The sequence below is a fragment of the Ammodytes marinus genome (genome assembly GCF_949987685.1).
Source record: "Ammodytes marinus genome assembly, chromosome: 2".
Lineage (NCBI taxonomy): Eukaryota > Metazoa > Chordata > Actinopteri > Uranoscopiformes > Ammodytidae > Ammodytes > Ammodytes marinus.
The window spans coordinates 16,660,062-16,687,127 of record NC_137231.1 but is presented as its reverse complement, the minus strand read 5'-3'; the positions used below and the strand labels follow the sequence as shown (position 1 = coordinate 16,687,127).

At 42.5% G+C, this 27,066-nt stretch overlaps 1 protein-coding gene across 1 annotated transcript; it reads left to right on the top strand.

Moving 5' to 3' along the window:
- Window positions 1-290: 290 nt before the first annotated feature.
- sv2ca (synaptic vesicle glycoprotein 2Ca) lies at window positions 291-26,433 on the top strand (the record flags this gene model as incomplete). The annotated part of the gene is made up of 12 exons (XM_080040529.1): window positions 291-894; window positions 13,877-14,057; window positions 15,155-15,306; window positions 23,005-23,138; window positions 23,609-23,698; window positions 24,199-24,309; window positions 24,418-24,506; window positions 24,880-25,044; window positions 25,249-25,382; window positions 25,535-25,741; window positions 25,897-26,056; window positions 26,250-26,433. 12 exons carry the CDS (start codon window positions 291-293, stop codon window positions 26,431-26,433), a joined length of 2,211 nt encoding a protein of 736 aa, XP_079896655.1.
- Window positions 26,434-27,066: the final 633 nt, after the last annotated feature.

The following is a 27,066-nucleotide window of genomic DNA, read 5'->3' as shown; positions in this document are numbered from 1 at the left end:
TCTCTCTTTTATTATCCGTCTGTCTCTTACGCTCCCTCTCTCCCCCATCCCTCTCGCAGCCTGGCCGGTGATTGCTACAGCCATTGTGGGGTTATCTCCTGTGGTGACTGCAGACTCAAGAGTTTTCGTCCCCTGCTGCATTTTCGAGACCCACTGTTCCGACCATTCCTACAATTTCCACGGCCAGCACACACTTTACCCCTGTTGGCCCCTCTTCCCCTCTTTCTTCTACTTCTTAAGTAGCCTATCTTCTGAACCCCCTCGAAGACCTATACGAGTGGAGCCACACAATGGAGGACACTTACAATAACAGGACTTCCCTGACCAAGGGGGCCAAGGACATTGTCAAGGAGGCCAAGCGGCACGCGACCAAGAAGGTCGGCAAGGTGGTGGACCGCGCCACCGACGAGTACTCGTCCCACCGCAACTACAGCCGCTTCCAAGACGAAGAGGGGGACGAGGACGAGGACTTCTACCGGAACCCGCCGCGGCAGGACGGAGAGGGTTACCCTGACAACGAGGAGGGCTCCAGCGACAACACGGAGGGCCACGACGACGAGGATGAGATCTACGAGGGAGAGTACCAGGGCATCCCCTCGGCCGCCGCAGACAAGAAGCACAGGGACGGCCAGGTGGCTCTGGGGCAGGTCGTGTCAGACGCCTCCAGGGACCGGAAGGGGCTGGAGGAGGAGAGGCAGGCCGACGAGGAGGAGCTGGCCCAGCAGTACGAGCTGATCATCCAGGAGTGTGGCCACGGCAGGTTCCAGTGGCAGCTCTTCCTGGTCCTGGGGCTGGCACTCATGTCAGACGGCGTGGAGGTGTTCGTGGTGGGCTTCGTGCTGCCCAGCGCAGAGACGGACATGTGCGTGCCCAACTCCAGCTCTGGATGGTTAGGTAAGGAAACCCCTGTGTGTGTGTGTGTGTGTGTGTGTGTGTGTGTGTGTGTGTGTGTGTGTGTGTGTGTGTGTGTGTGTGTGTGTGTGTGTGTGTGTGTGTGCGTGTTAGTAGAGTGTGCTTTCATCCATTTACTTGTGCCAACTGGAAAATATATAAAGGAATTTGGTATTATTTCAGTTGTATACATTTTCATGATTCTAAATTGTGCTTTCCAAGGATTTGTGCTTATGAATCAAGTCCTTTCATTCTGCTGTTGGCTAAATTGTTATGTTGAAGATGTATAAGATAGATATGCATGCATACATGAACTACAAGAAGGGGCACTACACTGTCTTCTATTGCTCTGAAGGGCACAATAACCCTGATGATGTCATTCTGATGTCACCAGGGTTATATCAGCTTGGGCCTAGAGACGAAACATTTTATACGGAAAGCCTGCAATACAAACTCGAGGTGTGGAGTTTGGTTGGTGTGTTTCCAGGAAGGGAGGGCAACATGAAGAAATATAATGTTCAGTTGCATTATGGATAATGTAGGATTCAGTGTTTTTGGAGCTTGAACCATGCTAGGGCAGTACCAAGTCACTTAACTAGTAAATAGCAATGGTACCTATCACTTTGAAAGTGTCCCATCATTTTTAGCCCCTTGTTATTCCAAAAGAAGAGATCAATCAGAGCACATTTTCTTATGAGTAGCCTATGTCTTTGGCACAGCAGAGGAGCTTCCTCGTAAAACGTTATTTTCCTGATGGTATGCCTCCTGCACCATGCAATTGAAAGGTATTCCACACACTGAATTGTATACACTCATTACACACATTTGTTAACTGTATCATTCATATGGCAAATCAAACTATTCAAGTATACTTAATTTTGTATTTTTTCCAGCATTAATTAAAAAAATAAATCATGGTTTGAATTAACGAGTTGCAACTTGGACCAACGTAATGGCCAGACTATACGTTCTGTGGAAAATGTATTTGTACTTCAAAGATAAGAGCAGTTCTGTTTGTTTGAACTATACAGTATGTGTTGTGGTTTTATCCTTGTTGTGTGTCACATGGATGAGGTGCTTCGGTCCACTGGTCTCTCTGTCAGGATTAAGAGGGAGTATGGGGCTACTAGTATTCCCTGTGTGCTGTGTGTGTTGAGCAGGAGTCCCCGCAGTCTCAATGGCTGCAGGTGTATAATCCATCACCACAGAGCTGTGTACAGGAGGCTGACTCACTGTGTCGCTACCAGACTGTTTAGGACATTAATTCAGGCACAGGGACCTTAGATACTTACTGCCACAGTGAGACAATGGCAATAGATCAACTGCACCGCAACATCTGATGCTCAATTGATACAGCAGGGGCCTTTTTGCGAGGATGGAGATTTTGCCTGAGAGATTGAAAAAAAATGTAGTTTACAGTTCCTGGAACCTTCAATGACACAAATAATACAAATATGTAAAATATGTTATAATCATCATTGAGATTACATGTGTTTGTTCTTTTGACCATTCCAGATAACACAATTTAAATGAATGAACGCTTTATTGGATCATCATGATAACAACCATATAGATTTCTCAGCTTGGAAGTGTAAACACCATACTCACTTCATTATATACTGTAGTATACAGTATGTGATAAAACAGTTGTTAAATATACTGTATGTCTCTTTGGGTAACTCAGAAATATTGTGTACACAGCACCTTCATTTTTCTGTCTCTTTTCAAGTATCCATGTAAACTATATTCTTTCTCTCTAGCCATGCACAGTCCTGCAGGCTTTCATGCTCTGCGCTTTGCTTTCCCTTGTTCGTGACTCCAACCCTCAGCCCCTGTCCCTCCCTCTCACTCTCCATCCTCTTTCTGCCTCTCTCTTTTCTTCTCCCATCCTCCCCCATTCTCCGCTCCTTTCTCCTACTGATTGCCCTCAAGCTCCTCCCTGTTGAGGTGAACATGATTGGTGTGTGCATGTGTGTGTGTGTGTGTGTGTGTGTGTGTGTGTGCGTGCGTGTGTGTGTGTGTGTGTGTGTGTGTGTGTGTGTGTGTGTGTGTGTGTGTGTGCGCGCGCGTGCGTGCATGTCTAAGCATAGCCTACATGATTACTATGACCTTGTTGGTATCCATTTGGAGTTTTCCAAAGTAATTACATTTAATTACAGCCAACACAATGAAGTGAACAGATGTTATACAGGTGCCATGGCAATACTTTATTGGCTTGAAGTGTAGAAATAATCAACACCCAGTTATCTTTGGATGACTTAATTTTTTCTTTTCAATTTTTTTATCAACCTTTATTGATTTTTTAAGAAAAAAGTCTCATTGAGAGTAAACATTTCTTTTACAAGAGAATCCTGGCCAAGACAGGCAGTAACACAGTTACACATTTACAGACAACACATTAAAAACAGAGAACATATTCACACAATCATTTTGTAATCCCTGTTAAAGTTTTGGGAGTTTTTCCTCATTTGAGTTTAGCGTTTAAGAGCAGAGGGTCATATTGTGTACAGACAGACTGTAAAGCCCACTGAGGCAAATTACTATTTGTGATAGTGGGCTATGTAAATAAAACTAATTTAGACTATTTTGATTTGATTTTTATTTCACAACCTTACATTAGGTATATTTGTCATGGTATGCTGGTGTTGGTGATAAAGTATAGGGGTTATAGGGGTTGGACCAGCCACCATTGCACAGACACTTTTCATGTATGCATTAATTTAGCAGCGGTACCTTCAACTTAGTTGTATGTTCAATTTACCGCAGTTGGCAGGTTTAGCATGTGGGAAGCCAGAGTGCGATCGATCGTGTCCTTGTGGCTGCTGCAGTTGTGACTCATGCTGGTTGGTTTCGGCTGCGCGGGAAAGCGTTGTGATCCTGGAAGGGAGCTTTTTCCCGACGACACTCCTCGTGTTTCCATGCACTTAAGTAACCAGATTACATCGACTTTCTTCTGTAACCTGATTGCTCAAACGTACAAAAAAAATATATTTCTTTAATTCGGATAAGGATAGGAGAAAACTCATTTCTTCTAGCTAGTTTATATAAGAAAAAGCTGAATTCATGGCCATGCACACATGTAGCCACTTCCTTTACTGTAATTGCTTTTATGTGTGAGCAGGTCCATGACTTTGCTATCCGGCCAACGGTGGAGTTGGCCATAAAGTGAAACTGTGAAAATTCAGAAAAAAACACTGACAAATGAATCAAAAGTAAGAAGTTGACCACAGCACAGAATACATTATTTGTTTTATTTGAAATTCCAATTCACATTAGGAAAAACATTTGCATAACCTTGTTTTTGTAAAGAAGCCATTTGGTGTGTTTTTGTTAGTTCCACCTGAGCGGGACTCCCATCATAGTTGCATTTTGCAGCTCCATTAACCACATAGCAGGTGGAGACAGAGGCAAGCTGCGCAGACTGAGCCGAGCGTAATGGGATAATGCAGTATGAAAAAAAGGGCTAGGGCCTGATGATGACTGAAATGCTGATTAGATTAGAGAATACAGTTTTAGTCCTACCAGCATCACCATCTCGCAGAAGCCTTTACTGTAATGCTACACGGGAATAAGGAATGGAGAGCAGCTAGGGGTGGGGTGGGGTTTGAAATACTGTAAATATACTTTAAGTGGACCTTGTGGGAAGGAAGCAGCAGGGGTAGCAAGCGCTGTGAGATGCAATATGTGTGATGAACAGGGGATGGCATGGGGGGGGGGGAGGGACAGCTATGAAGCAGAGAGATTGCCCAGTTAAAAGAGTAATGGGGAGAGGGTTTGTGGGTGGATGGGAGCAGAGGGTTTGGCAGATTGGTGGTATTCAGTGCACCAACAATGTGAGGGAGAGGTTCAGCTATCATCTCAGACACAGCAGACAATGAGAAGGCATCGCCCTATCATTACTTGTTTGTTCTCTAGCCTGTCTTTTCCCGGCTACAACCCCCCATCATTTCTACCTCTGACTCTTCCAACTTGGCTCTCCTCGCTTTCATTTAAAGGTGGAGTCAGTGATCATGGAGAACACTTGTGGTCCAAATCCCTTTTTTTCAAAGTCAGTGAATATCTCCTCACAATCTGATATGTCCTCACAATCTGATACCTATCCGTACTGAAAAAAAAGCTGGTGTTAATACACAGCCTAGGCTTTGTAAACTGGTATGTAAACAAAAGAGCATGTAAACAAAGGGGGCCCACCGTAGCTAGCAACATGCAGGTTAACGGAGCCTATAGGCTTTGTATTAACACCGGATTTTCTTTTCCAGCACACACACACACGCACACACACACACACACACACACACACACACACACACACACACACACACACACACACACACACACACACACACACACACACACACACACACACACACACAGTACGAACAGGTAGGGGGTCGTGAGTAGATATTCACTGATTTTTACAAAAAGTCATTTTGACAACACTCATTAGAATCACTGACTCCACCTTTAACATCCAGCTCTCCCTCTCTGCCACCGATATATTTTCTCTCTTGCTCTCTTGTTTCCGCTCCACTTCATCAGCGTCTTCTTTTCATCCTTACTTCCCTGTCTTCTGATCTCTTGTACCTTTTTTTCTTTCTTGGGCTTCTTTGTGTCCCAGCTAGTCTCTCCATCTCCACAGCACTTCTCCCTCTTTTCTTCCGTCTTTTTTTTCCTTCTCCATCACACCCCCCTCTTTCTTTCTCCCTGTCTGTATGAGCCAGCTGGCAGGCTCTGGGATTGTGTGGTCCAGGGGCAGCTGAGCATGGCTAAACTGCAGTGAGATCGCAGCGTCACTGCGGAGATTACGCTACTTGAGTATAGTGCAGCTCCACATTGTGTGGGAGAATGTGTGTGTGTGTGTGTGTGTGTGTGTGTGTGTGCGTAGCCTATGAACCAAACCTGCTGCCACCAGCAATATCAGCCACAAGTAAACCTAACTGCTCGCTCTTATCGAGGGTTCAAAGCATCACTACATTTCATGCAAATTATCCACAGTCTTAAATGCAATGAAGGGGTTGTATCATTACCGATGCCGACTGAGTGAGTCACTTCAAATCCTACACTCTTAAGCCCCTACAATAGGTTACTCTCATATAGATTTCATTGAAATCCTGCCCACACTGATATGACTTAAGTATGACCAAAAAAAAGCTCCAATCTCTTTTTCTGCGGAGGTGGCAGAGGACGGAGGCATGAATCCCATCAAACATGACACGATGTAGTACAAACGTGATTACACGCCGCTCAGTGTAAAGGAGCTGATCATGAAAGATGAGAGAAGAGGAAACTAAGGCAAATAAATGAAAAGGAAGCACGGAGGAGAAGAGAGGGACAGGGGAGTGAAGAGGGGAGAGGAAGGAGGAGAAATGAGCAAGTGAAAACAAGAGAAATTGGTAGGCAACAGGATAGGACACAAGCTGAGAGAAAGAGTAAAGGAGAGAAAAAAGGTTGGGAAAAGAGGCACAGAAAGGGGAGGAGACTCGAGGAGGTCGTACAATACAAGATCAAAGTTGTAATGAAAAGATTGAGAGAAATGTAGAACGAGTAGAAAAAATATCAAAGTGGGAAAGGTACAGTATACCATGGCGGCGCTGCTGTTGTTGTATGATAGTATCATGGTTACAATGAAGAAGACAGGACGACGGGTGTTTTTTGCGTGACGCCGAAACAGTTTGCTCTGCTAAGAGCGAAGAGCATCAAAGCATGAAATCAGAGGAGAAGATCGTGATGCAGCCCAGCACTCTCCCACGGCTCTCGGGGGGCTCCTCTGGATGTGACAGGACAGAAAACACTGCATCACCAGGGCCTTCCCCTCCCTCCCTCCCTTCCTCCCCTTTTCTTTTACTCATTCTCTCACCCTATCACTGGCAGTCACTGCACTCTTCTCCCTCATCACCTTTCTCAACCCCCCCCCCCACAACCCACCTCCTCATTGCTTTTGCACTTTCTTCTGTTGCTCACAAATTTCATCTGCTTGCATTTGTTTTTGCCCCGTATACATTTTCATTTTTTCTCAGTAGTCCCCCAACCGCTAGTTTAGCTACACCAAAAGAGATTTAATGCATTTTGTAATATTTTAAATCTGCAAAGGACTTACTCTTTGGTCCTGTGTGTGTGTGTGTGTGTGTGTGTGTGTGTGTGTGTGTGTGTGTGTGCGTGTGCGTGTTTGATCGTAGCAGTGTTTTGCCTCCTATATCTGAGCCAAAAATCAACAACTCCACGGAATCTTCTGAATATTTTATCATTTCTGGAGATGTGTTTTGACATCTCAAACGAGTGTCATGGGGCGAAACCCTTTTCTGCTGCCTGAGAGGTCTACTGACACACTGTCATTTTCTGATGGTGCTCAAAGACAATGCGGGTCATCAAGCTCCAGTTCAGCTCTATCTATCTACATTCCTCTATTTATTTATTTTCCTACGGTGAATGTTTTGAAGAAGATACTGTTTTACATTTCATTTCATCCACATTCAGTTTCAGATCCACAATTTGTATGTTGAAATGATGTCGAACTGAGCTGAAATCTATTGATTGCGTCCTTCTTATAGTCTGAAGTCCCGGGAAAGGACCCACATTTATAACCCTGCTAAATCAATGGCAGGGCACTACTGGATGATGGTACTCAGAGAAGGAGGGGGTTCCATTAATCAGAATTCTCATGTTGAAGCTCTTGTGGTTCAACATCAGGATTTACAATGTCTTCAGTATTGACTGACTGACTGACTGATTGTAGCCTGAGCATTAGTTTAATGAAATGTTGAAACATTTCATGGGTGATGTATGTTGAACTGTGACATTAAAGTGGATTACTGAACAGAATGTGCATATGGTGATCATTCATCAAAGAGAAAAATCATGACACCAAATGTTATTTGTATTTAGTTCATTTATATTAAAATAATTTTCAGAAACACATTTCATTACATAACCATACACACCACAGCAAAGACGCAAGACATTTTATCCCTGTATTTATAAATGACATAAATGACATATCACTCACAGGACACACATTGCATATCCGTAATTTCTTAACTCAAAACCTCAACTCCAGCAGCACAGTAGTTCTAGTCAGAATTCAGGTTAATCATATTCCACCATCACTGGGTTGAAAACAAAACATGGAAAATCTCACAACGGCTTCAGAATGTTAATTCCACTGTGTAACGCCATGTAAATGCCGTTTGTGTCCAAAATGTAAGTAGACTGAATGTCCATTTTTGCTGTGTAAAACAGACATGTTTGTTTCCAGTGAAAAAAGTGAAGAAAATCCACAAATGTTGTGATAATTATAGCCATGGTTAAACCTAACTGCTGACCACAATTAACATTCAGATAAAAATCACTCTGACATCACACTTAAAGAGGACCTATGATACTTTTCGACTTTTATGATCTATAAACGTTGTTATAGTAGCCCCTTTTACACAGAGATTGCGGCATATTGACGGAACAACATCACTCCAAAATGCCGGCTTTGCTTGCTTCTGTGTAATTTACACAGAACCAAGCAACGCCGGCCTGCTGGCGCATCAGTAGTCTCTTTTACACAGCGCTCCGGAATGAAAGAGGTGCTTGTAAACAGCGTCAGGTGTGACGTAAACATTTAGCGCCGCGCCGGTCAGCTGCTTTACAACAACAACAATGGCCGGTGAATTGAGAGCAGAAGTGCTGGAGCTTGCAGTAAGAGGGCCGTATTTTACTGTCCCCACGATGTGCCAGTTGATCTCGCTACGCGCTGAGTCCAACATCACTGGGACAGTTAACCAAACTGACTAAATCAATCCGACCGCTTCACCTCTGTGTGTGTGTGTGTGTGTGTGTGTGTGTGTGTGTGTGTGTGTGTGTGTGTGTGTGTGTGTGTGTGTGTGTGTGTGTGTGTGTGTGTGTGTGTGTGTGTGTGTGTGTGTGTGTGTGTGTGTGTGTGTGTGTGTGTGTGTGTGTGTGTGTGTGTGTGTGTGACAGGTTGGTTGTGAGCGTGTCTCTTTGTGAGGGCAGCGATCTGCCAATCAGACATACACATACACACAGTGTGTGAAGTCACGTTACTGTAGACAGAAATAAAGTGTGGATATACGCTCAGACTTAGGATAATAATAGCGGCGGCGGAATGTGTTAGCAAAACAGTAGCTCTGTGGCTAACAGCTGAGCCGGAGCCTTCAGTCAGCTGAAGCAGACAGTCTAGCGGGGCGAGCAGACTATTCCCCCGTTACTAGGTCGACCTTCAAGCTGAACAAGAGCCCTCCGCTGCGCGTCGGGCTCCTGCTTCAGCTTGTCGGTCTTTATTTCTAGCAAGTGACCCGTTCGCTATACTTTATCCCTTACTTAGCCTAGCCTAGCTTTCCATTGTACAACTTCTCCTGGGCAGAAATAGACTCATACACTCTGCAAAATGAAGCGCGGGGGTTTGGATTGAGCAACGGACCTTATGATCAACTAGATTATACACCGTTCCTTTTATTTGGTGATTTTTACGGGTCATCAGGCCGCCGTGGTTACACACGTCCTTCAACTGCTAACATGGTCGCATGTTTAGAACGTAGGCTATGGAACGTCAAACGCCCCCCTGTTCCGCAACAACAAGCTGGAGCATTTAAACAGAGAGGCGGAACTGATCGTGTCGGGAATCTTACTACCCCCCGAGGTAGTAAAATTCCCGGAACGATCACTCGCACCTTTCTTCCCTCGTTCCGCAACTGTCGCATTTACACAGCTGGGGGGAGGGCCGAAAGGCCGGCATATTCCCGGCTTTCACTGGCTGTGTAAAAGGGGCTAGTGATTTATAGTCATGTTTAACCATACTAGAGTATCAAATAATTACGTACATGTATTTTGACGTATTCCCTGCTGACCGTCTGGGGTGGCTATGCAGAGCACTAAACACTATGGCAGCCGGTCGAGCCGAACTTGTTCAAATTTCCGGGTAGTTTCTGTCACGCTCGGGTAGTTTCTGTCATGTTTACATGTATGGTAATGCTGCTCAGGCAAGCTCCGGCTGCATGCCCCCACCTTCCTGAAAATCTCCCGCTGCTGGAAGGAGGGTAACCAATCACAACGGAGTGGGGTTTGCAGCAGGGGGGGAGGGGCGGAGAAGCTCAAAGCAGTGTGTAGAGAGAGACTGCTGTGCTCGCTAGGGTAAGAGGAAGAGTGTCCCGAAAATCTACATAGTTTTTTGTGATGTGATTCGTGTCAGGTTGCTCTATAGCAGTTTTTAACAAGAAATTAAGACCAGAAAAGTAGTAGGGGAGAGTGGCCTAAGTTGTGCATTTTGGAAGTTGTGCCACCCCTTGTTTCTAGAAAACCGTGGAAGAAATTGGAAATGTGACCACATATTTAAGAAGAGCCATCCATTTGACTCATCCTGTAAAGAAGGGAGACACAAGGAATAAGATTTAAGCACATTTAAGCTCAAAAAACTGTGTTTTGCCTTTCAAAGTAAAATTTCCATGATCAAGGTTTTTTAATTATTGTGTCTGAACAATTATAGACAAGTTTGAAAACATTTGACACATATTTTAGTGCTTTGGTATGCTACATTTTGAGTCTATACAGTTAGCACGATGTCAGCCCTAAATTGCTGCATCATGCCTATTATCCAAATTTCTGGGATTGGGGTAATTTGTGCCAAAGGGCCTGGGTGAGTTATAAGTAAGTAAGTAAGTAAAATGTATTTATAAAAGCACAATTATGACAGTTTGCACTGTCCAAAGTGCTGTACATAGTGCATTCAGTAGGTATACAATGAAGGTAAAATAACAATAACCAAAATAAAAGACGTAAAGCCCATACATCCACATAAACACAGATAGTAGTGCAGAGGTAAGATAGTTAATGGGGAGGAAACACCAGGGTGTACATATGGGTTTTGAGCCTTGATTTAAAGGCAGAAATGTAGGGGAATCACATTTGTCAGGTGGCAGTTGGTTCCACAAGCACGGAGCAACTAGTGCAAAGTACATTTCTGAGAGTTGTGCCAGTGGCATGGCTGTATACGCTGGTCACCAAAAGAAAGTGATTGTTTACAGTAGCTCAGAAGAGAGTGACATCTCAATTCCACTTAATGACACCACTGATGAGAGTTCAGATGGCCAGAAAGATGATGATGGTGACTTTGTCATTGTGAGCTTTGCAGGTAAAACCATTAGATCTGCTAGGCCTTGTTTAAGAAAATTGTCCTTCAATCTTTGTCAACTATTTACTTTATTTACTTTAAATACACCTTAAATAAGTGATTGTCTAATGGATTTGTCTTACATTACAGTTTATGAGATATATATCAATGGCACAATTTACCCCATGGTATTCTCTCCAATCGCACAACTTACACCACACCGGGGGCAAGTTGTGCATCAAGACAACTTTTTTTCCGAAAGCTATATTTCTTCAGCAGTTTATTCCAGATCCAAAGTTTTTATTGCCAGGGATGCACAACACCCTGAAATATATGTACATATTTGAGTTGGAGACTTTACTGTCAAGGCCTTACTTTAAAGTCACTTTGAGTGAAAAGTTGCACAACTTAGGCCACTCTCCCCTATAATAGGATCTCTTTAAAGTGCAGTGTGTCTTATAAATAATACAATTAGAAAGAAATACAGCTTGGGGCAAAAGACACACAATGCTGGGCCATATCTTTCTGACCTGTTTAATTCAACACAAACTACCTCTTTGTCTTTCTTGTCTGTGCTATTTTTGAAATGTGTTACACCACAGTGTTTTTAAAAAGCCTCCTGTGGACAGGTGTTGTAAACTAGCATTTATGCTAACACACTGTAAACAATGCATCTGGTTCGTCCAATGACATTGTCATGTCCATGTCCAAATAAAATCTACAAAAAAAATAAAAATAAAAACTATTCTCCTCTTTGCTGGTATGGGCATGCTCAGAGATGCCGAGCAGCGTGAGTTGACAGAATATCAATAAATTCATTACGTAATGGACTGTCCTATGAGGGATGGACTCATTAGTCATAAGCTTTATTGCTTCCTTTTAAAAGACATTGAATACGCAAGAATCAAAGATTATTTCTTTGTCTGTTTGGTGCAAGTATCTCTATAAAAAGTAAAACAAATTGTATTGGTTCTATGTAAAGTGAAGTGCTAAAACTAAATGAAAAGGCTTCTGGATGTTTGCATGCATGCCATTTAAATGGGAGGCCAGTGGGTGTGTGCCTGCCTGTGCACCGTATATCCTCTCCTTAATGAAGCGAGTGTGAACTGTGGATAGACCGAAGACTCCCGTTAAATTTAGAATTGAATTTATGGTACCTTCAGGCGAGTATCTAGATGGCTGCCAAATGTGACAGATAGTTGGGTTTTGACCCCTGCAGCGAGACAGTCAAACAGATATGTGCTCAGAGCAGAGGAGAAGAGACCTCACTGCAGACATTGGAAACGCATCTTGCTATTAAGACTTGTAATGGGACAGACAAAGTGTCCCTACGGCTCCATATATGGCTGCAGCTTTAATACTCTCTTGTTTTTTGTTTGGAGGTATAAATACAAATGGCCTCTCCTAACTAGCTTGATGCTTTTGCGTCTGGCTGGATATTGATGACCGGACCTCTAAGAGAGAACATTTGTAAATTTAAAAAAAAAGTTGGAAATTCTCTTTTGCAGCAGAGATGGTATGTCCGTGAATGATGCTAACCACACAATGCCACATACGATATAGACTAAAACTGAGATAATAGGCTCTCTCTCTCTCTCTCTCTCCCTCTCTCTCTCTCTCTCTCTCTCTCTCTCTCTCTCTCTCTCTCTCTCTCTCTCTCTCTCTCTCTCTCTCTCTCTAGCATAATCATGAGGATCAGTGAGAGGAATCGATGCTGTTTTGTTGGAGCATTGATCCCATTTGTGATGAGCGAGATTAAAAGAGAGCAGCGGGCCCTTTTGTGAAGTCAGCTTGCATTACTGTTCACATTTATCTCCACATCGATCAGAGCCTGTTTTTTAAAGTCTTTTTTCCACACTGTAGTTACTTATCAATGTTGTAGTGTGGCTGGGACAGAGAGGGTTTTCTAAATTGGATGTCAGGTTCATTGTCATCAGTCAGTGTTTCAATATTTCAGATCCAGTCACAGAATACATTTGAAAATTGTACATGTAGCAATCTCCTCTTGTAGAAAAATGTGAAAGTTTAGGCTCATCTGTGACTTGGGGGATGTGTGTGTGTATGTATGTCTTTGTGTGTTAAAATTTGACACATATTTTAATTTGACACTTCAACCCCAATTTGCCATGCGGAGGCACATTTAAAGGACACATTTCCTAAAACACTTCTTGGCCCAAGAGTGTAGTGTTGAGTGGCTTGGACTACTTCTTCTTAGGGGACGATATTTTCAAAATGTCACTCCCTACGATCACTTTCACTTCAGCAAGTACAGATTTATTGGTGAACGGTGATATTCCAGAATAAATAACACAAATCTGTGAAGGTCATCAGATTCTGGCACGGAGTCAAAGTGTTTTTATAATCCTTAGTTAATATTGCCACTGTGCCTTTGAACAAGGCACAATTTGTCTTTGGCTGTTTTGTTAAATATAATATACTGAAGCTACAGGCCGCAGAAAACCCTCCAAGAATATCTCTGGTGGGCAAGCCTATAACTGTTTACCATTTTAAAGGGCGTGTATCTTCATATTAAGGATGGATAACATAAACACATATATGAGAATGGTGTCGCTTGTAGTGACAAACAACCCTCATACTATCTGGTGAATACTGTTCACACAACTAGCTACTAAAGAGCCAGATATTTTCCTGAGGAGTTAGTGGAGATGAATTCCAGAGCTAAAAGGAGAGTGAATATTGGACCTGAAAATGCAAGGTGTGGATGTGTAAATAAATAGGCAACTGATCGCCTTACTAGCAGTATCAACTGTATATGGTGACAACACTATGTCAAGTTTGTTTTACTGCTTGTTTATTAGGGGAAAATAAACATCATGCCCCTCTCTCTCTCACTCTCTCCCCTCCTCTTTCCAGGCAGTGTTGTTTACTTGGGCATGATGTTCGGAGCGTTCTTTTGGGGAGGGATGTCTGACAAAGTGGGCCGCAGACAATGCCTCCTCATTTGCATGTCCACCAACGGCTTCTTCGCCTTCCTGTCATCTTTCGTCCAGGGATACGGCGTCTTCCTCCTCTGCCGTCTGGTCGCAGGCTTTGGGTAAGTCTGATAACGTGGAGGTCACTCTAGGGGAGATGAGGATTGGCAAGCCGTCACGTCAGTCCAAATGATTTGTGTGAGAGGTCAATTTGTGTGGCACCTGCTGCAAATCCCCCTCTTTGGTGTTATCAGAACATAATACATACATACTGTATACTAGATGTTCAAAATCAAAGTATGAACCATGGGTAAGCCAGTGAGCGTAAACAATTCATCTCTTTAAGGCAAAAACTATAGGAGTGTTTATGTATAGGCAATTCTCTGTCTCTGTCTAATTATTACTCCCTTTGTTGACTTCCATTGAATAACTGCTGTTGTAAAAGCTGAAATCTATCACTTTCAATGATGACTTAGTTTGTAGTTGAGCTTTTACCATAGAGGGCTTTTTATCAATCTACTGTCAAGCTTCCTCTCCACCCAAACACATGTCATTTCCCCCCACTGCTGCAATGCAGATTGAACAGACACTATGTAAGATGAAAATCCAGAGACCTTTCCCTATCAATAAATGACAGTGCTTACAATTTTCTGTGAATGTGTCATATTCCTCATACTGTAGTGTGTAGGTTAGGTTGATTTATTATATCCTCTTCTTTGGCAATGTAGCTGTTCCTTTAACAGCTAATTCAGTAATTGCATCTCCAGTACCGTCCCCAGAGACCCCAGAGTAATTGAAAAAGGCTCTCCAAACCGCCAATGCAACCTGTGCTCTCTGCATCATAAGCAAGTGGCACTAAGGACTGATATTTTCTTAGGAGGGGAAAATATGCTTAGTTGTTATTGTTTTTTTTTTACATCTCCTTTGTAACCTTAGCAGTTTCAGTTTATTCTTTTTTAATGAAAAAATGGTCCCAGACACACTTTGTAGAGGTAAATGGCTGAATAAAGTAGATTCAAATTCAAAACATTTAACAACATTTAATAAAACTACTATTTCATAGTCATAGCTATAAACTGGTGGCTAACATGAACGCAACGGTGCGAAATATGTTAAACATGAGGGATAATATAAAGTTATTTTTCTGTCCTGATTTGGAGCTCACTCATTCTCACTCACAAACTAACTTTCCCCTTCTCTCTCTCTCTGGTTCTTGCAGGATAGGAGGTGCTGTGCCCATCGTTTTCTCCTTCTTTGCAGAGGTGTTGTCCCGGGAGAAAAGGGGAGAGCATCTCAGCTGGTTGTGCATGTTCTGGATGATCGGCGAGATCTATGCATCTGCTATGGCCTGGGCAATCATACCGCACTATGGTGAGTTTGAAGTTTTATGTAGTATTCCATTTTATTTTTTATTTTTTTTTACCTTTATTTATACAGGTATATCCCATTGAGTCCGAAGACTCTTTTGCAAGGGAGACCTGTTCCCATTCACACGTTACCATTCACACACACATTCATACACCAATAGCAGGCTAACTATCGACATTCACACAAGGCAAGGTGGGTGAAGTGTCTTGCCCAAGGACACAACAACTATGACACAAGTGACAGGGCGGGGATCGAACCTCCAACCCTTTGATCATCGGCCGACCCGCTCTGCCACCTGAGCCACAGTCGCCCCATTAAAAGGAGAACAGCCACTACAGTATGTTCAGCAACACTAATGAGAAGCCTGGCAATGTGACTTGCAGTGCTATAAGCTCCTGGCTAACAGGTTACAGAACTGGGAGAGGCTTCCCTGTGACTGTGTGGTTGAGATGCTAGTTTTACCTGCCATTAGAATCAATCACCTAAAAGCTCTCACTACACCGGCTGCAGGCGGTGGGAGGCAGAGGTTAAGAGATTAACGTGTCGCATGTACACCACAGAGCCTGCTGAAAGGGGGGACGTTGGGCCCTTGGGAGATGAGAGAACGCCATGATTTATTACAAAACTACATTAGCTAACAGCTGGGCTCATCACGAAAAACAACAAAAAGCAAGGGATGAGCTTTCTTCCTCTACGTTTCTCCAGCTGGCATTCTCTTCACTTCCTCTCTGTTTTTTTTAACCTGCCGTCCCTTACTTTTGTACTGCCTCCTCCCCTCTCCTCCTGTTTTGTACTCTCCCCATCATTGTCTAACTCTGTCCTTCCTTTTATTACCTCTCCTCTCTCTCTCTCTCTTTCTCTCTCTCCAGTCTCTGTCTACGCAGAGTGTTCTTCTTGATCAAGCATAATTAGGTTTTTCTCCTTGCTCTAATAGGACAAAGCTACAGCTAGGGGTGATTTATGGCCAGACCATGCTTAAGCCAACCCGTGACGTCAGGGAGGGGGAGACAGTGCATGTGCGTGTCTGTGTGTGTGTGTGTGTGTGTGTGTGTGTGTGTGTGTGAGTGTGTGCACGTGTGTGTTGCTGTAAGTGGCATGCATGATGTTTTACTGGGCTGCAGCCACATACAGCTCTTCTTCAAAGGAAATTGAAGGCAATAACATCTGACATTGTAAGAGGTCACTTGGGTTAACACATGCACACACACACACACACACACACACACACACACACACACACACACACACACACACACACACACACACACACACACACACACACACACACACACACACACACAGCAAGGCATAGAAGAACACACACACACACACACACACGCACACACACACACACACACACACACACACACACATACACACACACACACACACACACTTCGTCGCCGAAAATGAAGTTTCCGATAAATGACTTCCGATGATACCGGAAGAATCGCGCACACACATGCACGAAGGCCTGTAGACCAGCATTGAAAGACTCAATGAAAACTCTCTGAAAAGCTGAACCAATCTTCATGAGGAAACTATGCTGTCAGATCTGCTGATATCGTATTGAAGGGACTGTAGTGGCCTTGCTTTGCTCTTATTCTGTCTGACATTCACTACCACTCCACATCCCTTTCTCAGTGAGGGAACTACGTGTCTTGCATGCGTACTCCAGCACTCACCAGTGGTTTTTATGTTTTCCCTTTAAGTACTGCAGTGCCTACAATGGACAGAACCACACATTTTGGGTTAAAAAAGCCTCATGCAGTCCTACTTCTATGGTTAAGGTAGCGGTGCAGGGGTTATGATACAGGTGCGTTACCACCTGTGTTTGATTAACTATACGAGCTCTCATTTATCCGCCCTTGAGGAGGCCTAATCACCATCCCACTGGCTATCTATCTATCTATCGATCTATCTATCTATCTATCTATCTATCTATCTATCTATCTATCTATCTATCTATCTATCTATCTATCTATCTATCTATCTATCTATCTATCTATCTATCTATCTATCTATCTATCTATCTATCTACGGTCTAGGCCTGGGAGTAGTGTAACACTGCTGACTCAGTCATCCATAGACTTAGTCAATTATGTACATAATCCCTGTAATGAGATATCCAATGGCATGGGTGAAACAGTAACCCTGAGGGGCACGATGCCACACTACATTTCTGTAGAAAAGGCAATCACTGCTGAACAACTCCTTCTCTTTCTGTCTCTGTTACTCTGTCTCTTTCTGTCTATTCCTCTCTTTACTTTACTCCTCTCTCTTTCTCTCTCATACTGAGTCACTCCAGACGTACACACACACACATGCATGCACGCACGCACACAGGCACGCATGCACACACGCACACAGGCACGCACGCACGCACGCACGCACGCACGCACACACACACACACACACACACACACACACACACACACACACACACACACACACACACACACACAAACTCAAAGACAGGAAGATAAATAAAAGGTCTCAATAGAAAGCAGGAAGGCAGACAGGTGAGAAGTACTAAACTGTAAACTGACCAATGAAAACACTGAATATATTCAGTTTCTCTTGCACAACGTGCTGTGTTCTATACATCAAGTATGCTAATGCACATAACAAATAAAAGATTAAGTAAATAGTAAATACTAAAACATTTACTTTAGATTATTTACTTATGCAGTTTTTGCTTTATGTTGACCTCTTCTGGTATGTAAAAAAACTGATTCCTGCCCTCTACTGAGAAAGTTTCCTCCCACAGCTCTGTTTTTGTGATGCCATTTAGTATTATGACAGACCCCCTTTGAAAACGGTTGTTTTTAGCAGTCGATATGGCATTGCTTTCAGAGAAAGATTTGAATATGCTGTGAGATTAATTCCAAGCAGCCCTTTTCTGGAATAACCATTAGTGTTATCCCCTCTCCCCACCCCCTGACTCCCCTCCTACGCCTGTTGAGATGGATAATGGTGGTGCGCTTTTCCCTTTGGAGCAGCATCTCCATGAGGCACGATCTGTCGAGAAACGTGGGAGGTCACGACTGACACGGCAAACCCTTTTTCTGTGCTTCCTCCCAAAACATTCTAAAAAATGAAGCCGATGGGATCATAAATTCAGGTCTACAGTACATTGTAGATTTGCTAGTGCATCCTGTCTGTTCCTGGCTTTATACCATCATAAGCCTTTTATCTCAAATATTTCGAATTTAATGTCAGGTCTGCAGGGAAAAATAATTGAGTTTAGTTACATATTTTTAAAGATCTTTTATTATTTCCGACTCTAAGATGTCTTTATTTGATATTCTCTCATCTGAATGGTTTATAAAATTACTTAATAAAAATGCTCAGCGATAAGTGTCCATTTGTGAGAGGAAAATATAAGATATATCATTTTGTATGTATATATTCATGTATTTACTTGTGTATTGTGTATGTATATCTGTGTGTGGGAGGCATTATGTTAGCTGTGACAGTGTCATCTCCATATGGTAATTTCAAATAATTTACTGTGTGTTTGTGCGTGTGCCTGCATTTGTGCATCTCTCCATTTGTGAGTGTATATAAGTCTGTGTGTGTGTGTTCATGTTATAATGATTAATGAGTCTAGGAGAGTGCCTGTGGGCTGAGATCAGGTGCAACAAGATTTAACTTAGCAGAAAACACTCAATTCCTTTCCTACGCATTCAATTAACCCGTCCCCGTGCACTTCTCTCGGCTCCCCTCCGCAGAGCCATTCATCTCTGAGCTTACACATCAATCTGACGGAAAGTGCTCTCATTTAAATGCCATCTTTTATTTGCTGCCCCTTTGTGTTCCCAGTTTGAGATTCAAACATAGCATTTGGAGTCAGTCTCTCAGATCAAGTGGCCTAGTCCCCACTTCTGATAACGACCTACAGGAGTATCTACGCTACGTCTAATATTATTTAGTCTGTGCTTCCTCAAAGCATTGTTCCAAGGCTCATTATGCAATCGTATTAACTTTTATTAGGCCCCCTGTGAGCTGGAGATTGGCTAAATAGCCACCTGCCGGCTTTAAACGGTGTACTGAGCATTACAGTAATGTATAATTCATTAATTACACACAGTGTGAATTGTGGACTGGTGGGAGAACCAAGCAGTGGTGACCATGAAGAAAATTATCTTTGTTGGATTTTTTTGCAGAAAAATAATGATTTTCAGGATCACTTAAATGTTCCACATTATTAGTGAGACACCAACACTAAATCTTTATCGGCAAGTGAATGCCATAGAGATGGAATATATCATAGATAACAGTAGATTGCAATGGTTTCTTAAAATATGAAGGACTTTTTCACCAAAGCTCCACAAATGAATACTTTTACTGTTCTATAACAATAGATCCAATGTGACTTGTGGATGTGCAAATAAGCAACTATTTGCTAAAATATTAATATTTTCTATGCCGTGCTAATTTGTGCTTTGTGTTACAATTAACAGCCTTTTCTGCTGCCTCCAAGTGGCCAAAAAAAGTCAGTCACAGTAATGCTGCTTTAAGCGTTAGAATTATTTTGCCTCTCAGAGTTGATGTAGTAGTATATGCCCTTAAACTACGGTATTTTGTACTTTCATCGATACCTTTACAGTATTGTTGCCGTCTAATCTGATATATTTGTGGATTTCAATTAGTCTTGTACGGTGGCGCTGAGCATTCACCAAATAAAAAAAAGTTTCACTGCAGGATCTCGTAATTACGAGATAAGTATCTCGTAATTACGAGATAATTATCTCGTAATTACGAGATAAGGATCTCGTAATTACGAGATAAAGATCTCGTAATTACGAGATAAGGATCTCGTAATTACGAGATAAGGATCGCCCTCTCATTCATCAATAACGATGTCTGTGTGTGTGTATTTGTGTGCAGACGAGGTGAACCTAGCCATAGGAAAACGTAGGCAATAGCCTTGGTTTCCGGACTACAATGGGCCCCATAATCAATAAACTTATTTTAAATATTTGTTTAGGCTACTGTTCATTCATTAATCAGCGATCGCATCGGGTAGCTACTGAGGGACACACTTTCGGCTTTACGCCCGTGATCAGCTGCTGAGGTCCGACTGGGCTTTTCTCCTGAATAGTCCCAGTGACTGCATATCTGCACAAAGTTGACATGGCTATCATTGTCATGCCCTCCTTGTAGAAAGTTCTTATGTGTTTGTATGAGTCATGGATTACACCGAGTTTAACGACTGCATTTAATCAAAGCATTCAATAAAACTGCGTTCCGATACAGTAACAAACAGGAGGTAAAAGTGAACTAGCCCACCGGGCATTCTGATTGGATGAGGCAACACAGTACGGTGGCTCCGGTGGCTCATAATGAACAAACTGCATATACAAAGTGAAAGTGTGTCCCTCATTTCCCAATGCGATCGCTGATTAATGAATGAACAGTAAACAAATATTTAAAATAATTGTATTGATTATGGGGCCCATTGTAGTCCGGAAACCAAGGCTATTGCCTACGTTTTCCTATGGCTAGGTTCACCTCGTCTGCACACAAACACACACACACACACACACACACACACACACACACACACACACACACACACACACACACACACACACACACACACACACACACACACACACACACACACACACACACACATCGTTATTGATGAATGAGAGGGTGATCCTTATCTCGTAATTACGAGATCCTTATCTCGTAATTACGAGATCTTTATCTCGTAATTACGAGATACTTATCTCGTAATTACGAGATACTTATCTCGTAATTACGAGATCCTTATCTCGTAATTACGAGATATTATCTCGTAATTACGAGATCCTGCAGTGAAACTTTTTTTTATTTGGTGAATGCTCAGCGCCACCGTACATTGTAGTCCGGAAACCAAGGCTATTGCCTACGTTTTCCTATGGCTAGGTTCACCTCGTCTGCACACAAATACACACACACAGACATCGTTATTGATGAATGAGAGGGCGATCCTTATCTCGTAATTACGAGATCCTTATCTCGTAATTACGAGATCCTTATCTCGTAATTACGAGATAATTATCTCGTAATTACGAGATAATTATCTCGTAATTACGAGATACTTATCTCGTAATTACGAGATATTATCTCGTAATTACGAGATATTATCTCGTAATTACGAGATCCTGCAGTGAAACTTTTTTTTATTTGGTGAATGCTCAGCGCCACCGTAGTCTTGTACTGCTGATTCTTAATATATCAGGTTTAGCTTATGTGCCCCACTACGGTGGCGCTGAGCATTCACCAAATAAAAAAAAGTTTCAGAGCAGGATCTCGTAATTACGAGATAAGGATCTCGTAATTACGAGATAATTATCTCGTAATTACGAGATAATTATCTCGTAATTACGAGATAAGTATCTCGTAATTACGAGATAAAGATCTCGTAATTACGAGATAAGGATCTCGTAATTACGAGATAAGGATCACCCTCTCATTCATCAATAACGATGTGTGTGTGTGTGTGTGTGTGTGTGTGTGTGTGTGTGTGTGTGTGTGTGTGTGTGTGTGTGTTGTGTGCAGACGAGGTGAACCTAGCCATAGGAAAACGTAGGCAATAGCCTTGGTTTCCGGACTACAATGGGCCCCATAATCAATACAATTATTTTAAATATTTGTTTACTGTTCATTCATTAATCAGCGATCGCATTGGGAAATGAGGGACACACTTTCACTTTGTATATGCAGTTTGTTCATTATGAGCCACCGGAGCCACCGTACTGTGTTGCCTCATCCAATCAGAATGCCCGGTGGGCTAGTTCACTTTTACCTCCTGTTTGTTACTGTATCGGAACGCAGTTTTATTGAATGCTTTGATTAAATGCAGTCGTTAAACTCGGTGTAATCCATGACTCATACAAACACATAAGAACTTTCTACAAGGAGGGCATGACAATGATAGCCATGTCAACTTTGTGCAGATATGCAGTCACTGGGACTATTCAGGAGAAAAGCCCAGTCGGACCTCAGCAGCTGATCACGGGCGTAAAGCCGAAAGTGTGTCCCTCAGTAGCCTACCCGATGCGATCGCTGATTAATGAATGAACAGTAGCCTAAACAAATATTTAAAATAAGTTTATTGATTATGGGGCCCATTGTAGTCCGGAAACCAAGGCTATTGCCTACGTTTTCCTATGGCTAGGTTCACCTCGTCTGCACACAAATACACACACACAGACATCGTTATTGATGAATGAGAGGGCGATCCTTATCTCGTAATTACGAGATCCTTATCTCGTAATTACGAGATCTTTATCTCGTAATTACGAGATCCTTATCTCGTAATTACGAGATAATTATCTCGTAATTACGAGATAATTATCTCGTAATTACGAGATACTTATCTCGTAATTACGAGATATTATCTCGTAATTACGAGATACTTATCTCGTAATTACGAGATATTATCTCGTAATTACGAGATACTTATCTCGTAATTACGAGATCCTGCAGTGAAACTTTTTTTTATTTGGTGAATGCTCAGCGCCACCGTACCCCACTGTAATGTATGCAGCGTAAAAAAAACGTTACGCATCAATCGCAAGAAAATGTAAATGAGTTATGTTTTAATCAAGTATTCATACACATTCTCTTTCCAATCCTGCCATCCATGTCCTCCATCTGTTTCAAACCTAAATTGTCCTTGGTGTTGTATGCCACTGTTTACAGGTTGGAGCTTCAGTATGGGTTCAGCGTACCAGTTTCACAGCTGGCGGGTGTTTGTGGTCGTCTGTGCGCTGCCCTGCGTGGCTGCTGTGGTGGCACTTACCTTCATGCCTGAGAGTCCCAGGTTCTACCTTGAGGTAATGGTATTTTTCCCCCGAATTATTTACACACTGAATCTCTCACGAAATCTGCTGCAACGGTTCAAGAATGCTGCCTCATGCTGCATGCTGTGTCATTGTCCCACCCCAACTGTCTGTGCTTATCAATTTTACATCTCTAGCACAATACATCAGGCAAATTGAAAGCACTTCTTGGACATAGCCCAACAGATGCTTTTTAATCAGATCAAACTGTGTGAGTCATCCAAAACTCTTAGGTGGAGGCCTTATGCGTATGTGTCTGCAAAAATGTAAGACTGGAGCTCCGTGACAGACAGTGGGTTTGCTGCTGCATGCTGGGAAATTACCCTTTGAAGTAAAATGAGTCACCGTTGTCGTGACACTCTGCATTTTTGGCCCATATTTGGAGAATTTAAAGGAATACATTATTGTACAGGGTATATGATTGTGGAATGTGACACTCTCTCTGTGGCTCTCCCTCCTGTCAGGTGGGGAAGCATGATGAAGCCTGGATGATCCTCAAACAGATCCACGACACCAACATGAGAGCGCGTGGGCAACCGGAGAAAGTCTTCACTGTGAGTGTTTGTTTCCCTGCCGTGCGCTCTCCCTCTCTTACTCTTGGCATGGGTTTCCCTGATGCTTAAGGAGGCAAAGAGGCTTATGTGTGCTGCCACCGCTGGGACAGGTTTTTAACGCTTTCATCGCGCAAGGATCATGTCTGCAGTTGTGATGGCTCCGAAAAGCCGTTTTGTGTCGTTCAGGATTATTTGCATGCGTGAGCTGCACTTTGGGGAAAAAGCCTCACACACGTTCTTCTTGTTTTGATCAAGAATGTACTGTAGCACACATTGTTAAATTCCCTGTTTTGATTCTGAATAGATTTGTGTGACACTTGAAATTTGCTATCAATGTCATGTGAAACTAGAGAAAGTCTAAAAAAGTGAAAAAAAATATATAAATCATAATACAAGTAAGATCTATAAATAAATGTTGAATACAGTGTGAATGTACAGACTTCACCTAATGTATTATACTGAAAATAATCATTTCCTTTTTTCCGTGATTCATTTTCCAGGTAAACAGGATCAAGATCCCTAAACAGCTGGATGAACTAGTGGAGATGGAGTCAGAGTCTGGCAACCGTTTCTCCAAGGCTTTCTTTAGGATGAAGGCCGAAATACATGGGGTAACTACATATTTGTCCATTAATTTAATTGCAGCAGTAGTTATTTTTTTATTTAATTTTTTTTAAACTTTTGATCAAGTGTAATAAGGCTCTTGTTTCTTTCTCTAGATCTATCTAAATCTCATGAAGTGCTTCAACTACCCTATGCGAGAAAACATGATGCGACTAGCCATCGTGTGGTTCACACTGTCATTCGGGTGAGCTCCTTTCTAATATCAATTGTTTTGTGTAAAAAAGTCTGATTTCTCCGGTCAGATAATAACAACATGCAGTCAGGCTTGCGGCCTTCATTGCATTCCTGTCATGATGATCTCTGTGCTGTGCAGAAATTGCTCCCTCTCAAAATCAATCACAGTCCATGGATCAATACTGGTCCGTCGGCATCTCAGCAGGGAGCGGATACAAGAATAAAAGCAGCTAGAGATGAAACAAACTATTTCAAATGGAACAGGAACTGTTTGTCTCCTGGTCCCATTTAAGAGTGTATCAATCCATGTTTTAGCCAGATCACAGTTTAAAATCAACTGTTTCTTTTGTATCCTGATATCACTGCATCTCTTCTGGTTACAGGTATTATGGCCTGTCAGTCTGGTTCCCTGATGTCATCAAACACCTGCAGGCAGACGATTATGCCTCAAAAGTGAAGATCCACAACAACGAACGCATTGAAGACTTCCACTTCAACTTCACCCTGGAGAACCAGATACACAGAAATGGTCTCTTTATCAATGACCGGTAGGACAAGTCGACTGTAACAGTCATTTGTTAAGTTCCTACAGTCATTCACCTTAAAAATCAGCATGAACATATTTGTACATACTAACAGGAAGATTTAGGATTTCAACTGGCTAATTGTTACTTCACTACGGTTGAATTGGTTCTAAACTATTATACAGTGATGGAATATTAAAAGCATAAATGAAAATGTGCTTTTTTCAGATTCACCAATATGAAGCTAAAGAGTGTCACCTTCATTGACTCAACCTTTCGTAACTGCTTCTTTGATGATGTGACATCGGTCGGATCCTCCTTTCGAAACTGTACTTTCATCGATGCTTTCTTCTTTAATACAGGTACGGTGATTCGTAATACATTTTTGTCATTTTCAGTTCTCAGATTCACAGCTGTGAAAAAAAGTCAATACTAAGCAGTGTTATGATTTTGCTCTGTTTTATCTTTATTGTTGCCAATTTGTGATTATTTTGTTGTTGTATTCGCCGGGCAGACATCGACGATTCCAAGTTGATCGATGGCACAGAGGTGATCAACAGCACGTTCACACACAACAAGACAGGATGCCAGATGACCTTTGACGATGACTACAGTGCCTACTGGGTTTACTTCATCAATTTCCTGGGGACTCTGGCTGTTCTCCCTGGCAACATTGTGTCCGCCCTTCTCATGGACAAAATCGGGCGTCTGTCCATGTTAGGTAATAACGTAGGGTTGTTCACTCAAGTAAATGGTTTTTACATTGACATTACATATCATTTAGTTGAACATTATTTACATTATTGTCACTTTTAGTCTTGCTCCTTCACTCTTGCTCTTTATGTGTGTTTGTGTGTGTGTGTGTGTGTCCATCAGGAGGCTCTATGGTCCTTTCAGGCATCAGCTGCTTCTTCTTGTGGTTCGGCACCAGTGAGTCCATGATGATTTTCATGTTGTGCCTTTACAACGGCTTGAGCATCTCTGCATGGAACTCCCTGGATGTGGTCACAACAGAGTCATTTCCTACCATCAGGAGGTAAAGGGGGACAGGACAACCAATAGATAGAGTACACACTGGTTTACATGATTGTATAGACTTGTTTATGGGTTTTACATATAATGGACTGGACTGACACATAGAAACACAGAGGTGACCAAGTCAACTTTAACATATTTCTTTCACTTCCCTTCCCTTTGCCTCCTTCTGTCCCTGACTTTTCTCTCCTCAGAGGAACTGGCTTTGGGTTCTGCAACGCTCTGTGCAAGTTGGCTGCAGTCTTGGGAAACCTGATCTTCGGTTCTCTGGTTGGAATCACAAAGGCAATCCCCATCCTCATGGCCTCGTCTGTGCTGGTTGGTGGTGGCCTGGTTGCACTACGGTTGCCGGACACCAAGAGCAATGTCCTCATGTAACCGCTGGCTTGGCGTTCATCGGCTGGGATAAAACCATGGATAAATTCCTGGGTGGATCCGAAGAAGGAGCCCAGGGAGTGTTTAGCAAGGAGTGCAAAAGGCTTGGTTCGCACATATCGTAACACAATTAATCACATTTCGCTAATGTACAGTAAAGCAAAGCCAGGTAGCAACACTTTTCCGAGTTTTTTCTTTTTTAATCATACAAAATCAAAATCATTGGATTCCTCGTTAGTCAACAATAAGCTCAATCATTTTGTGAAGGTATTCTCTGGGGATTTCACAAGACAGAGCCAAGAGTTTTCACAGGGTTTTGAGATGAACTTTTGTTCTGTGACTGGTTCCGCCTTCCAGCTGCAGCCATGGCCCTGTGTGTGGAGTCCATGCATGGTTAAAGCTTGAGGCTTTTAATAATGATACAGTCTTATTAAGAAAAGCCAGATGGGGAGAAGAGTGAAAAACAAGCAGTAATGAGCACAGCCCAACCTGCTGTGTGACAACGTAGGGGAATCACTGTTCAGACAGGGCGGTCACACGACACAGCTGTATGACAGCTGGCTTGCGCACAGGACACACATACACAGGACATGTTTTAAACACTGTGTATAAAGACAACATACAGTACATAAAAAA